We start from the raw sequence: 16177 nt of genomic DNA, 5'->3' as shown, positions 1-16177 counted from the left end.
GCCCAATATGCAAGAATTCTAACCAACAAAGCAGGTAACGAGGAGTGACTTCCTGCTGTGTTCCAGTGGTGTTGTGAAAGATGCACAGACCTTACATGGAAGAGTTATGAATTCTAACCCAGGTCCTGCTACATATCAACTGTGAGAACTTGGACAACCACTCTGAACCTCAGTCTTCTCCTCTGAGCATACTTCACACTTATATTTTGGGCTGTTGTGAGGTAACACATTCCAAAATACCTAGTATAGTGTCTGGCACGAGACAGATCTTGAAAATATTTTTTTTCAATCTTTTAATTTGCAAGATTAAATCTTTCCGAGTGAATTCTGAATTTTGAATAATTTTCCATCTAAAAGGGCAAAATCTTAATATTTATGCATTTCTCAAGGAACATCTCTGTTAATCAAAATAAAAAGAGAAATCCTGAAAAGTTTGTAACAGATACCAGGAATAGCTGAAATCCTATTCTCAGTTGTAGGTGGTTACCACTAGAACAACTCAGAGTCAGCTGGCCATGTTTGCTACTTCATGCCAAAGACTTTGGGGGCTATGGGCTTTGCCCACTATGAGGTGAACCACCCCTTTCAGCCCCTCACCAGATTTTTCCTAGAAGAAATGTGGGTTGCCATGGCCGTTGGTCAGTCCAGTTCAGTTCGGTTCGATGGTTGTGGACAAGGCAATAAAGATACAACCATGAAGGAGACAGAATCCCTTGAGGGGCTCACAGCCTGGTAAGGAGACGGAGGGATAAACAGAGAATTTGGTGTGAGCTGGTCAGCTCTGTGCACATAGAGAATTATGGGCCTGGAGGAGTTAGGAACAACTTTCTGGAGAGGTGATTCGTGAGCTAAACCTGGAAGGACCCATCTGTCCATCGCTTTATTCAGAAAATATATGTTAATTGTCTACTATGTGCCAAACATTGCTCTACGCATTGTGGTTAGAATGGTGAACTAGCAAGTAATAAAGTGACTGCTCTTGTGAAAACTACATTTTGCTGAAGGGAGACAGAAAATACCTCAGTAAACAGAGAAATAGGCAAATGGCTTCAGGCGGCAAGGCAAATGCTAAGGAGGAAATGTGGAGGGATATGGGGTGGTGGCCATGTAGCTGGAGGAGACTATTTTAAATTTTTAAAAACATTTTTAATTGCTAGGTTATAGGTTTTGAATTTTAGCATCCACCTGAAGGTCCTCTTGATACCTTGCCACATCAATTTTCCCAATGGGAGTCTTAATGTTTTTCTTGTATATACACTTTTCTTGACCATGTTTTAAAATTTATGTTTATGGAGGTGGCATTAACTTACAACATTACGTACGTTTCAGGTGTGCAGCATTATAATGTGACATCTGCATCCTGCTCACCACCAGAAGCCTAGTTTCCACCTGTCACCATACAATCGATCCCTTTACCCACCCCCTTCCCCACTGGCAAGCACTGATCTATTGTCTGCCTCTGTGAGTTTGTTTTTTGTTTTTTCAATATTCCACATTTGAGTCAAATCATACAGTATTTGTCTTTTTCCATCTGACTTTTTTTTTCACTTGGCATAACACCCTCAAGGTCCATCCAATGTTGTGGAGGAGACTATTTTAGAAAATTTCCCAGAGGAGGAGGAAACACTGAGTCAAGATCAGAATAATGGGATGGAGTCAAACCATGCAAAGGTCCCCAGTTAGAGCACCAGGCAGAGGAAATGAGTAAATGCTCTAAGGTAAGAACTAGCTGGGGCTAAACAAAAACAAGCAAGGATGAAAGAAACAGACAGTGTGGCTGAAGAGCAGTGAGCGAGGGATGGAGATGAGGTCAGAGAGCAAGGTCTCTGCCTGGTGAGCCATGGCAAACCGTGTCCTCAGTGCAATGGGATGTTCCTGGAGGGTTTAGAGCAGGAGAGGGGTGCGCTCTGACTTCCAGCTTCTATGACTGCAGCAGGAGTTGGCCAGCAGAAGCCCAGAAGGCAATTCAGGCAGAGGGGTGGGGGGATGCCCTCTTCCACATGTGTGCCTCCTCTGGTTGGTGTGGCCCTCCAGCCCCTCCTTCCTCTCCTTTCTATCACAGCAGTGGCGTTGAGATGGCCATGAGATCAGGGTCAGTGTACACGATCAGGTACCTAACAGATGCTACTCCTTGGCAACACTTGGTGGCCCTCCTACTTCTAGAAATGCTGGCCCGATTGCTAGGCCCCTCGTGGAATAGCAATGCGGCCTCATATGTGCTCCTATATTTTTTTGCAGGGCATTCACGATCATTATTTGATTTTACTCTGGGTGGTCAAAACATCAGGCATTCTTTTATCCCCATGGATGAGGAAACTGATGCCCAGAGAGGTCAATCAGTATGCTCAAGGTCACACGCTAGTTGGAGGCAGAGTCAGGACTAGACTCCCATTCCCTTGTTGCACAGACTATGTTCAATCCACAGCGCTTCTCCGTGGGGTGCTATTGATATTTCTTGGGGGTGTGGTGTGGTGAGCAATTCTTCATTGTGCTAGACTGTCCCAGATGTAGCAAAACATTTTGAATCCCTGTCCCCTGCCAGTAGCATTCAGATGTAAACCACATGACAACCAAAAATTCTCCATATATTTCTTTAATATATATATATATATTGATTTCAGAGAGGAAGAGAGAGGGAGAGAGAGAAACATCAATGATGAGAGAATCATGGATCAACTGCCTCCTGCACACCCTGTACTGGGGATGGAGACTGCAACCCGGGCATGTGCCCTGGACCAGAACTGAACCCAGGACCCTTCACTTTGCAGGCGGACGCTCTATCCACTGAGCCAAACCAGCTAGAGCCCCCACATATTTTCATACACCCCCTGGGGAGGACTGGTGCGGCACAGTGGGGCGTTGAGTGACACCAGGAGCAGAAGGCACCTAGCGGCTGCTACGTGTTTGCTGTGTGTTGTTTAAACAGCTGTCATGAGCACTCTCCTCCTCCAGCTTCGTCTGGTGATCACAGGGATGCTGACCCATGCACACCATTCACTCACTCAGCTGTTCAACCGAGAGTTTCTGGTTCCCTGGTAAGCGTTCTGTGCTCTATGCCCAGGGTGGGCTGTTGAGGGACCCAATGCTTGTCCTCAAGGAGTTTGCAGCATGGTGAGGTAGGGGGTAAAGCCTGGGGAGCTAATGACCAATTACAAGGCAAAGGGTAGGAAATGTCAGGGTGTGGTCACACAGGTGACACAAGAACCCAGACAAGGGCACCTCACCCAGTTTTGCGGGTACAGGGGAGGAGGGATTTCCCAGCACTCACAGCTGTCTGGAACGGAATCCTACCGGAATGTAACAAGCTTGCCTTTAATGAAGATGTTTCAATAGGTGGTTGGGGAAATGTGAAAGGGGTTTAAGCAGCAGAGGGGAGATCATACTAGCTGGTGTTCAGCATCCTTCCAGTCCTGCAGCCTGGGGTTTCTGTCGTACCCACAAACAACCATAAGCAGACGGTAATCCCATCTGATTTCTATAATGATTTGTGACAATGAGGTAACCCATGTTCGACTGGGTTATAAAAACAATAATAATACTAGGAAGAATCTGCTTTTCTCCCAAAGGGATCTCCACAAAGTTCTAACTAGAAAAGTGTTTTTCTTATTCCATCTGTCCATTCATATAGGGAGCAGTTAGACCAGGACTGAGCATTGAGAAGGGGTTAGTAACCCTCAGCGCGGAGTGAAAGGCTGGGCTTCGGGGAGGGCAAGGCCAGGCCAGGGCCTTCTGTGGGGGATTTTAATTGGGCACGAAGCATTTCTTTCCTCCGGGGCAGCCAGAGGAGCCGAGGAGAGCTCCTTAGCTCCAATTTACTCTGGTCTGTGCTGATCCAGAGAGGCTGGCAGCTCACACGTCAGCAGGGGACAGCTTCTGACAACGAGGTGACAAGAGAGAGAGTCTCAAGGGACGAGGGTGCCCAAGAACTGCAAACACCATTCTGCCTTCCATGGGGGTGAGTGCCATCATTCAGCACATGTCCTCTTCGTGTAAGGACAGAACATGCCACCTAGAGAGCCGCTCTGACTGGGTTAGAAGTCACATTTGGCCACCCGTGTCAAAAGGACAGGCTTAGCAAAAGGAGTCCGCCATTGGCCAGGGCAACGATTGTGGATTGCTGATGGCTTCGATTTAAACTTCAAAGGACAAAGCTGTCAGCGTCAGCTATTCTTGTTGCTTCTGTACTTCAGATTAGAAAATTTTCACTCAACCCGGGCATAGAACATACCATATGGGATAATGAAAAAGCAAAATAATGGCCATCCGTTTTTTAAAAAAAAGAAATTCTCTTTTCTCTGCCCATCACTCACGTTCTATTTACCCTGTAAGTGCCTCTCCTGATTTTATACACTGTGTCCAGGTTGGCGTGAAGAAAACCATTGTCGAACTTTATTTTTCATCAGCTTGGTTGTGATGGAAGGAAACACGGAGATGCATGGGCTCTTCTCTTCCAGGATCTAGACTAATTCGGTCTCTGTGTGCAGTGTGCAATTTCGGATTCCAAACATATTATGTCAAATCTTCCACCGACCTCTGGCTCAAGAATCATCACCTTTCGGAGAATGCTGTGTTTCTGAGAGCCCTCATATTTTCATGAGCTGGTCTTGAAAACTGTCTTCCTCCTTTCCCATCCACCCTCACCTCCTGTTCGGGACTGCAAGGGTTTGCTGTTTTAACTTCTTAAGTTTTCTCCCTCTGTCCTCTTTTCTTTTCCCCAATTTTCCCCCAAGTCTACCTGATTTGGGCTCACTCATTTCTTTCTAGCAGGGTACCGTCCTTAGAACATAACTAGGTTCTGTGGCTTCTTGCACAAAATTATTTCCGGATTTGTTTTTCTAATTCATATTAAGTACTTAATTAACTTTTGCTCAGGAATACATGGTCCCTTTAAAAACATGTAGCAAATAGTAAAATAGCCCTATAGAAAATGTAACATCTAAACAAAAAACTAAAATTTACTTATAATCTTATTACCCCTAAAATGAATACTCCTAATATTTTGGTGTAATTTCTTCCACATACATAGAAATATATGGACTCTATGCAAAAATACTTATTTTCCTTACCTTTAAAAAAAAGTAGAAAATAAAGAACACTGCAAGTTCACTGACATTTGGATGACCTCATAGTAAACCGGGCGGGACTCCCTCTGGGTCCCCAACCAACAGTGTGTGATTGTCATTCAGCACACGTGGGAAGGTTAGCCTGGTTTTCCCATCCTGATGGCATCAGAACCACTTGGGATGATAGGGAAAAATACAGATGCCTGGGCCCCACCTGCAGAAGTTTTGTTTCAATAGTCTGGGGTGGGACCTTCACCCTGTACATTCCCCCCAACATCCCTATATGACTCTAATGGGCAGCCAGAGTTAAGGATGAGCGGAAGCCAAAGAGGCTACCTTAGGTTCTTGCAGCATGAGTAAGGCATCTGAAGACACCGAGTAAATTGGAGGCTTTGGGCGTGGTGATGGACCACCTCTCTGGCTGATATGGGAACATGAGGGAGTGAGGAGGTATGAAAATTCAAAAACCTGTGAGCAGCCCATATCCTGACAAATCATGAACGATAGCTCGGCTGTCACCCTGTGTCACCCTGAACCCTTGTCCTTGTAGCATCAGTAGCTCATGATGGAGCTTCTTTCACGGAAAGGGAGAAAAACCATTACACTTTGAAAACAGCCTTTAGTCTCAAGAGGTGGTGATGGAGACTTGGCACTCAGATGACGTAAAGGCACTTTTGTCTCAAATACCCCAGCTTCTCCCACAGACACTTCAAAGACTTCAAAGGCCACTGGACTTTGGGGAGTGCCAGGCCTTTGAAGAAGGACATGGGGCTGTGGGAATGCTGTTCAGGGCTGAGGCGGGTGGATGGTTTTTAACATAAGTGAACAGTGGATAAAATAAAGCACCAAGTGTAAAATTATTTTTTTGTCAGTCTGCCCTTTGCCTAGTCCATGTAATCTTACAAAATAATACAAGTTTTCTACCATGCTTAGGGAATAGTAATAAAGTAATTAGCTAATATTCAATTTTATTTAAAGAATGCTGCCACATCTGCTAGGTAAGAACAACAAAAATCTAAAGAATCTCAGTATCATAAAATAATGTATAACTAGAGGACACAATTAAACCTTTGGGGGTTCGAACGGACTTCTTAAAGCTCTCCTGGGCCACTGCTGAGAACAACACTATCTTTTGACTTCTGTTCCCCTCTGTTCTTCTCCATTCTGCTGCCTCCAGATAATAACTATCTTCTTTGCCAAATCAGGGGTCTTCCTTAGTTCCCTTCCTCTTTGACTCCTCGGCTGCGTTTGACAGTTAACCTCCTCCTTGAAACTACCTCTCCCCCCAAGTCTTCTCCGAAAGCCCACGTTCCCGATTCTCCTCTGAACTCCTGGCAAAGGTTTTGTTCGCTTTTATCAGCTCACTTCTTACCTAAGTGAGGACGCTCCTCAAGCCTGTTTTTCTCCTGTTGTGCGCGCTGCTTTGGGAAACACATCCATCACTACACTGTCACTGTGACCTTGGCCCCTCCAGCCCGGACTACCCGTTACCCTCAGGGTTCGGGATTGGCACCTCCTCAAAGGGCACGTCCACTGGGGTGATGCATCATCACTGCACACGCACCGTGTAAAACCACACCCATCTTCGGTCTAAGGTAGCCGGCTCTTGTACTGTTCACCACATTCCCACTTTCTCTGTAATCATCTCATCCCTCCTTCTTTTTCAGGACCTCCCTCCAATCTATCTGCAAGTGAGTTATTTTTTTTTCTTTAAAATACTTCTTGGATCTTTTTATTTATTCTAATTCTGACTTCCAACATCCCAGCCCAGACTCTAGCAACATCACACCAGCATCCTGCCATCGCATATGTGAGATGCCCAGTGTGGCAGATGCTGCTGGTTGCCTATTTAGTATCCATTCTCCCCTTCTCTTTTATTATAAGAGCTGCAGTTATTTGGGGGGCGGGGTTTGCAATGTACCCAAGGTAAAAATCCCTCCCTGTGAAGCCTGCATCTAGTTCTGCTGATGAGCACTTCTGCTAGATGAGATTTCTGAGAGAGCTACTGTGTTCCTGATAAACGTTACGACCCAGGTCACAGGGGCCTTTCCCCCTCTTCCTTCCTTCCTTTCTCCCCGAGTGGAATGTAGATGCAATGCCTGCAGTCAAGACACCATACTTGAAGTCAGGTAAGTTTATGTTGAGACCTTGGGAAACTTACCTAACCTCTTTAAGCCTCAATTTCATATCTGCAAAATGGGTGCAACAATGCTACGAGGTTGTTGTAAAGATTAAAGGTACTAATACATGTATAAAGCATTGAGCATGGCATAGGCATGGGACCTTGGAGCGAAAGTTTAAATCAGAATATTCTATCGCCTTTATTACCCGAGGTGGGTTGGGACCACAAATATGAAGATTGAAGTATCCATCCTGTCAATGGATTCCCTTCGGGTCTGGGGTTTTATGGCTCAGCCTTATCTCCTTTTAATTGAAATGTACATACACAGAAGACACTTACTCGCCTACACGCACCTCCTGGATTTGAAACGGGAAAACAATAAAGGTAAGGCAATGGTGAGAGAACTTGGCGTATACATTTTCTCTGTCGCTATATTTGATTTTGGAAAAGCCTCGCACAGCTGTCAGGCGCCTATGTTGCTTCCTCGGGGGATCCAGGTTCCAGGTGTTCCCCACCCACGGATGAGGAATGGTGGGAGAGGAGGCACCGAGGGCCACTGGCATTTTATTATGACTGAGAAGCAAGTCTGCGAGGAAATAAACATTCTAATTCTAGGATTTGTTCCAACTTTTTGTGTGAAAAGAAAACCATTGCAGACAATTTATAGATCATTTGGCTTCTCAGTATGACGTGTCCTGATTCCCCTTCTCCGTTTTCCTCCTGTTTTAACTCACATCTGTCACCAAGAACTATTGTCCTCAAAGTGATTGTCAGTGTTATGTGTGTGTGAGCTGTGCATGTCAACGCATATATGCAGTCATGAAGGTGTACGTGCATCAGCGCTCCTGTGCTTCTCTGAGCTTGTTTCAATTAGGGAGCCTTCTACCCTCCCTCCCTCCCTCCTCCTCCTCCTCCTCCTCCTCCTCCTCCTCCTCCTCCTCCTCCAGCTAAACTGCCATTTTGTACCTCTGTTGCAACTGGGTCATGTTTTTGACTTTACCAAGAGGAAACAAGGGGCCTTCGGTGGGAAAGCAAGAGGTTTCCAGTGCTCACCAAATACAGATGCTCAGGAAATGGGGGACTCGTGCGGCTTACATATAGGGAACTTCTCAGCTCACATACTGTGTCGTGTGGGGAGCCCCGTTCACTCCTCACTGTCTCCCAGCCTGCCTGACTCCAAATGTCCCCTGGAATAATTCAACTTCTTATCTAAGGTACGAGCCAGCTTCCTTGAACCGCCAACTGCTCGATTGCACAACAACTCGGTTATATAAGGGGATCTTAAGAAAGAATAAAATCATGAGCACTGCATAACTGCCTCTCTCCAGGCGTCAGCCCCAGACCCAAGGAAGGGGGTCCAGTTGGGGCAATTGGTTCACTTGTAAACAGAAGCTGCAGAGGGGACCGTTGGTTTCGCTGAATGGAGTTCAAGGACTACACAACGTCTTCAATGTAACCCCCATTCCACCTCGTCCCCCCAAATGCAGGCCCCACTTATCCTGGATGAAAATAGAAGGTTCCTCATCATTTATTTATTTTTAGCACTTGCTCAAATTAATTGGTAGCCCTGCAACCCATACATAATACAGTGATCTGGAAGAAACTGACAGCTTTTTAATGATGGATTACATCGTACCAGGACGGGGAACATGAGGCTCGCTCTGCAGTGGGTCTTGTTGACTGCCTGCCGTCATCTGGGGGTTCATGTTTTCTGATACATTCAGTCTTCAAGGGCCATTAACCAAAAATTACACAGCCAAAGTGCATCAAGCCCAGCCCTGCCCTCTCCCTGCTTCTTCCTCTGGCCGTCAGTGGTGGTTGGCCAGATCTGAGCCTTTGAGGAAAGGAGGCCCAGCATTCAGGAGGGCTGTGTGCCTTGAGCCCTGTGGATGTGTTTTTGTCTCTCCAGGTTTTACTTCTTTGTCTACAAACTGAGGATAATAATTCCTACCCACTCTTACTTATTAATATGTGTCATTCATTTGACAATTCATCAGGCATATCAGCCCCAAATCCCTGAAAGTACCCAGAAGTACTTTCAGCATCTGCTCAGAAGTCTCTCCTCCACTGTAAGCTGTGTTCCCTCATGCAACAGCCATCTTAAAAGATTTATTCTTTTAATTAAAAATAATAGACTTCATTTTTCAGAGCAGTTTTAGGTTCACAGAAAAAATGAGCAAAAAGCACAGAGAGTTCCCATATACTTCCTGACCCTCCACATATACAGTCTTCCCTACTTTCAATAACCCCTAATAGAGTGGCACATTTGTCACAGCTGATGAGCCTCCATTAACACATCATTATTACCCCAAATCCATAGCTTACATTAAGGCTCACTCTTGGTGTTGTACATTCTATGGGTTTGGACAAATGTGTAATGACATGCGTCTATTACAGTATCAGACAGAGTAGTTTCATTGCCCTAAAAATCCTCTATCTTCCACCCATTCATTGCTCCCTCCTAATCCCTGGCAACTACTGATCTTTTTACCATAGTTTTCTTTTCCCGAATGTCATATAGTTGAAGCATACAGTATCTAGTCTTTTTAGACTGGCTTCTTTCACTTAGTAATTTGCGTTAAGGTTCCTCCATGTCTTTTCATGGCTTGATAGTTCATTTCTTTTTAATGCTGAATAATATTCCATTGTCTGGTTGTATCACGATTTACCCATTTACCTACTCACTGAAGGACATTTTGGTTGCTTCCAAATGTTAGCAAATATGAATAAAACGGTAATAAACATCTGTGTGCAGGTTTCTGCATAAACATAAGTTTCCGACTCATTGGGGTAAATACCAAAAAGCACAATTGCTGTGTCATATGGCAAGAGTTTGTAATAAACTGCCAAACTGTCTTCCAAAGTGGCTGTACCATTTGTCATTCCCACGAGCAATGATTGAGAGCTCCCATTAGCCTATCTCCTCAGCAGCAGTTGGTATTGTCAGTGTATTGGATTTTGGCTATTCTAATAGGTGTGTAATGGTATCTCATTGTTGTTTTAATTTGCATTTCCCTAGTGAGGTATGATGTTAAGCATTATTATTTCAATTTTCTTATTGTATTTATTGGTGTTTAATTTGGTTCAGTTACTAAGATTGACATTCTATTGCAAAGTAATCACTCTTGCCTCACAGAGTGTTTATGAGGAATAAGGAAAAAACCCAGATAATTTTAAATACAAAGTCTCAGTTTATAGTCTTCATTTCTTTATTTTGCTCAAGTTTGCTAAGACCAGTGCTAGAAGTCATATGGATGGAAAGTTAGTGCCCAGGAAGGATGTTTGTGTCGGGCAGCATGGATCTCAAATGCACAAAACCTTGGGAGCACAGAAGAGGGAACAATTAGCTTCACCTGGGGAGTTGGAAGAGAATTTATGGTCCCTGAAATATAGTAGGTACTTAATAACTATTTATTGAATAAGATGATGTTGGACTTGAGAGTTAGATGACTTGGAATTGATTTCCAGCTCCATCACTTCAATAGATGCGTGACTTTTGAAAAGTTACTTAACTTCTCTGTCTCAGTTCTCCCATCTGAAAAATAGGGCTAATAACAGATAAAAGCTGGAACAACCCAAATACCCATCAACAGATGAATGGATAAACATAAGATAGTATATACATACAATGAAATATTACTCAGCCATAAAAAGAATAAAGTACTGAGAGATGCTACAACATAGGCTAATCTTGAAAACATTATGCTAAATGAAAGAAACCAGACATAAAAAGTCACATATTTTATGATTGCATTTTATGTAAGACTAGAGGCCCAGTGCACAAAATTTGTGCACAGGAGGGCGGGGTCCCTCAGCCCAGCCTCCCCCCTCTCCAATCTGAGACCCCTCAGGGGATGTCTGACTGCTGGTTTAGGCCCGATCCAGGCCTAAATCAGCAGTTGGACATCCCTCTCACAATCCTGGACCACTGGCTCCTAACGCTCACCTGCCTGCCTTCCTGGTCACCCCTAACTGCCCCCCCTGCTGGCCAGGTCACCCCCAACTGCCCCTCCCCCGCTGGTCTGGTCACCCCTTACTGCCCCCCTCTGCTGGCCTGGCCACCCCCAACTGCCCCCCTGCCGGCCTAGTCGCACCTCACTGCCCCCCTGCCAGCCTAATCACCCCCAACTGCCCCCCCGCCCCCTGCTGGCCTGGTCACCACATGCAGCCTGCTTGTTCAGTTGCTTGGTCATCCCTCACTAACTCCCCTGCCAGTCTGGTCATAGGTAGCCATCTTGTGAGGGCATGAGGGTTAATTTACATATTACCTCTTTATTATATAGGATATCTAGATTAGGTAAATCCATAGAGACAGAAAATAGATTGGTGGTTGCCAGGGGCTAAGGGGTAATGGGAATGATTACTTAATAAGAACTGTTTTTTTTGTTTGTTTTTTGTCTGGCATAGTAAAATGTTTTGTTTTGGTTTTGTTTTGTTTTTCTTTTTTTAGTAAAATGTTTTGATGAAACAAGATAGGAGAGGTGTTTGTATAAAATTGTGAATGTACTAAAAGCCACTAAAATGCACATTTTTAGACAGTTAATTTTATCACAAGTAAATTTCTCCTCAATAAAAATATTCATTGGATATTTTTTCCTTTGTTTCTCTTGCCCTAGGTGTTGTATCAATGAAAATTCTGCTATGCGAGATGTCTGATACTTTTATGCCTATATTTTCTTCTAATATTTTTATGGTTTCATGACTTACATTGAAATCTTTTATCCCTTTTTGAGTTTATTGTTGGGTATGGTGTAAGTTGGTGGTCTAGTTTTATTTATTTATTTTTTTGCATGTACCTGTTCAATTTTCCCAACACCATTTATTGAAGAGACTGTCATTACTCCATTGTATGCTCTTGCCTCCTTTGTCAATTATTAATTGAACATAATGGCTAGGGGTGATTTCTTGTTTCTTTGTTCTGTTCCATTAATCTATATGCCTGTTCTTGTGCCAGTACCAGGCTGTTTTGATTACAATGGCTTTGTAGTATAACTTGATTTCCAATATTGCAATTCCTTCAACTTTGTTCTTCTTTTTCAAGATTGCTGTTGCTATTCGGGTTCTTTTTTTTTTCCTCCTCACATAAACTTTTGGAGTATTTGTTCTAGATCTATGAAATATGCCATTGGTATTTTAATGGGGACTGCATTGAATCTATAGATTGCTTTGGGTAGTATGGACATTTTAATGATGTTAATTCAACCAATCCATGAACACAGTATTCTTCCACTTTCTTATATCTTCTTCTATCTCTTCTCTCAACATTCTGTACTTTTCTGAGTATAGGTCTTTTACCTCTTGATTAAGTTTATTCCTAAGTATCTTAATTTTTTTTGGTTACAATGGTAAAAGGGGTTGTTTTTCAGATTCTCTTTCAGAGAGTTCATTATTGGTGTATTGATTTCTGAGTGTTAATTTTTTTAATCCTACATTGCTAAATTCATTTATCTCACTTCTATAAATATATCCTAAGAAGCCTGAAACACCAATCAGAAAGAAAATATGCACCCCTATGTTCATAGCAGCATTATTTACAATAGCTAAAATCTGGAAATAGCCCAAGTTCCCATCAGTAGATGAGTGGATAGAAAAGCTGTGGAATACTATGCAGCTATAAAAAAAGAAGGATCTCTTACCCTTTGAGGCAGCATAAAGGGACCTGGAAAGTATTATGCTAGGCAAAATAAGCCAGTCAGAGAAAGGCAAATATCACATGATCTCACTTATCTGTGGAATCTAATGAACAAAAGAAACTGACAAACAAAACAGATCCAGAGACATGGAAGTATGCAACAGACTGATGATTCTCAGAGGGAAGAGGTGGGGGGGGGGGGGTGGCAGGAAGAGATTAACCAAAGAAATTATATGCATACTTGAAGCCCAGTGCACGAATTCATGCATGGGTGGGGTCTGGCCAGCCCCGTCCCAATTGGCAGATCAGGGCCAGGCCTGTAGGGAGGAGGAGATGGCAGGAGGTTGGCCAGGTGGGTTCTCTGGCCACAGTGGGAATCATAGCGACCAGTCGTTCCAGTCGTTCCGGCATTCTGGTCGCTGGCTTTTTATATATATATAGATATGCATAACCCATGGATACAGACAATAGTGTGGTGAAGGCCTAGAGAGGGGATGGGAGTGAGGAGGAGGAGGTCAATGGGGGTAAAAGTGGGACACCAGTAATACTTTCAACAATAAAGGTAAATTTTAAAAAGTACTCATTGGATATGTTAAACAAAAGTTTTGACACAGATAAGCAGTAAATTAGTGAAACAGATCTCATTAAACTACATAGGATGTCACAGAGAGACAATGAAATATGTAAGATAGGTTAAATTACAAAGAGACAGAATGAGACAGTCTAGAGTTCCAGACAGAGATAAAAAACAAAATGGGAAGAGGCATATTTGAAGGGAAAATAACTCAGAATTTTCCAGAAATGTTTGTTGAAAGATTCCAACCATCAGAACCAAGAAGTTGAAAAAGTCCCAAGGAGAATAAATGACATTTACATGTATGTATCCTGCCTATATAATAAAAGGGTAATATGCAAATTAACCCTCACTCCGTCACAAATATGACTGCGCCCATAGCTACAAGATGGCAGCGCCCAGTCCCCTCAGGCCCACAGGAGTCCCCAGTACTTTCAGCCCGAACTGATTACTATGGCAAGTGGACCGAGAAGGTTTTCAGCAAGTATGAGAAGCAAGCCTTGGTGGGATCGAGGGAGAGCCGGTGGGCTCAGGGCTGCTGCCTCCCGGGGAGGCCCTCAGAGTTCGGTTCTGAAACCACAGGGACCCACTCCAGCCTGGGCTGGGGAGGAAGCAGTGCTGCCGCCCACCCAGCACCAGGTCCCTGGTTAAGGAAGCGGGTTCAAGTCACAGCCACGAGGCCTGGCAGGGCTGTCTCACCCCGACCATCATGGCTGAACTCTGATGTGGGTGGCGAGTGCCTCCAGGATCACTGTCTGTCCCCAGGCCACCTGCGGACACTGGTGGAGCAGGCGCGGGTTGAACATTTAAATGAAAATGGGATGCCTGCGCCCCGCCCCACTGCGCCCCAGTCCCTGATGAGGAGAGGGCAACAGGATCGAGGGTGCAGCCTCGGGACCCCATTAGGAGGCACCGGTGCTCTGGAGGGGCTGGGAGCAACCTGCAGGCAGGCTACGAGGAAGAGGTGCTGAACCACCAGGATGATGAAGGCCGGCTGCTGGAGGTGTGCAAAGGTGCAGATGAGGCGGCTCTCACTGACGCTGAGCTCGAAAAACGCATCAACAGCCTGATGGACAAAATCGCCTTTCTGAAGAAGGTGCATGAAGAGGAGATTGCTGAGCTGCAGGAGCAGATCCAATACGCTCAGATCTCCGTGGAGATGGACGTATTCTCCAAGCCAGACCTCTCCACCATGCTCAAGGACATCTGCAGCCAGTACGAGAAGCTGGCTGCCAAGAACATGCAGAATGCCGAAGGATGGTTCAAGAGCCGCTTCACCGTGCTGACCGAGAGCACTGCCAAGAACACCAAAGCAGTGCACGCCACCAAGGACGAGATGTCTGAAAGCCGCTACCTGCTCAAGGCCAAGACCCTGGAGATCAAAGCATGCCAGGGCATGAATGAAGCACTGGAAAAGCAGCTGCAAGAGCTGGAGGATAAGCAGAACGCCGATATTAGTGCTATGCAGGACACAATCAACAAATTAGAAAATGAGTTGAGAACTACAGAGAGTGAAATGGCACGATATTTAAAAGAATACCAGGACCTCCTCAATGTGATTTTGGACATTGACACTGCAGCTTACAGGAAACTCTTGGAAGGTGAGGAGACCCGGCTCAGTTTCACCAGTGTGGGAAGCATAGCCAGCGGCTACTCCCAGAGTTCTCAGGTCTTTGGCCGATCTGCCTACGGTGGTTTACAGACCAGCTCCTACTTGATATCTGCTAGCTCCTTCCCTTCTTAATACACCAAGCCACATCCAGGAGGGGCAGATGGAGGTGGAGGAGACCACTGAGTAAAAGCTGAGGAAGCTAAGGATGAACCCCCCTCTGAAGGAGAAGCTGAAGAAGAGGAGAAGGAGAAGGAAGAGGCTGAGGAAGAGGAAGAGGAAGGAGAGGAAGAGGAAGAAGGTACCAAGGAAGAATTTGAGGATGCAAAGGAGGAAGAAGGAGGTGAAGGTGAAGGAGAAGATGCCCAAGAAGCTGAGGACGAGAAGAAAGATGAAGGTGCTGGGGAGGAGCAAGCAACCAAGAAGAAAGGTTGATCTCCACTTTCCTTAATTATTTCAGGAATAATCCTCCTGAAACCAGGTCAACCCTGTCACCAACCAAGCAGTTGAATTCCCGATACTATATGAATTAAGAAGTCAATATATATATAACATTCTGAGGTGACTCAGGTTGGACATTAAATGTTGTGCTATGACTTTTCTCCTTATGCAGAGTATCTGTTTGCCTGCAGAGTGGCTTCCTGGCTTGCTTCCAGCCTGTGTATGGTCCACGCTTATGAGTTCAGGATCTATGGCAATGTGAATAATTCAGACGTTTACAATAAAAACACATGAATACATGAATTCACTAATGTTAATGTTAAATTTCATGGAAAAAATAGTCCTTTGAATAGTTGGTGGTTAGAAATTAAAGACCTCAAGTCATGTGCAATAAACAGTAACTAAAGTTACACTGAATGACACACACAAAAACAAAACAAAACACAAAAAAACATCAGGGACCAGGAAATGTTCAAAGAACTGGGGAACCATTCCCAAATCAGGAAGGGAAGTCACAGGGTGTATACTATTGCTACGAATATAGTATTTCCTACTACTTACAACATATACAATGTAATGTATTAGCAGCCTTCCTATCACATGAAGTACGTATCCTCATAGAGTAATACTGGTAGATATGTTATAGTTATGGCAGTATCTATACCAATAAAAGGGTAATATGCTAATTAGACCGGAGACCTTCCAGGAGACCTTCCGGACATCTTTCTGGACAAAG

At 44.4% G+C, this 16177-nt stretch overlaps 1 protein-coding gene across 1 annotated transcript; it reads left to right on the top strand.

Annotated features, from left to right (window-relative positions):
• Nucleotides 1-7158: 7158 nt before the first annotated feature.
• Nucleotides 7159-15435, top strand: LOC307094729 (neurofilament light polypeptide-like; the record flags this gene model as incomplete). Its single annotated transcript, XM_079763769.1, is given in 4 exon segments — nt 7159-7192; nt 14243-15132; nt 15134-15185; nt 15188-15435. Coding segments are annotated over 4 exon segments (1224 nt in total).
• Nucleotides 15436-16177: the final 742 nt, after the last annotated feature.

The sequence above is a fragment of the Cnephaeus nilssonii genome, assembly GCF_951640355.1.
Source record: "Cnephaeus nilssonii genome assembly, chromosome: 1".
Classification (NCBI taxonomy): Eukaryota; Metazoa; Chordata; class Mammalia; order Chiroptera; family Vespertilionidae; genus Cnephaeus; species Cnephaeus nilssonii.
This window is presented reverse-complemented; position numbering and strand designations above follow the sequence as displayed.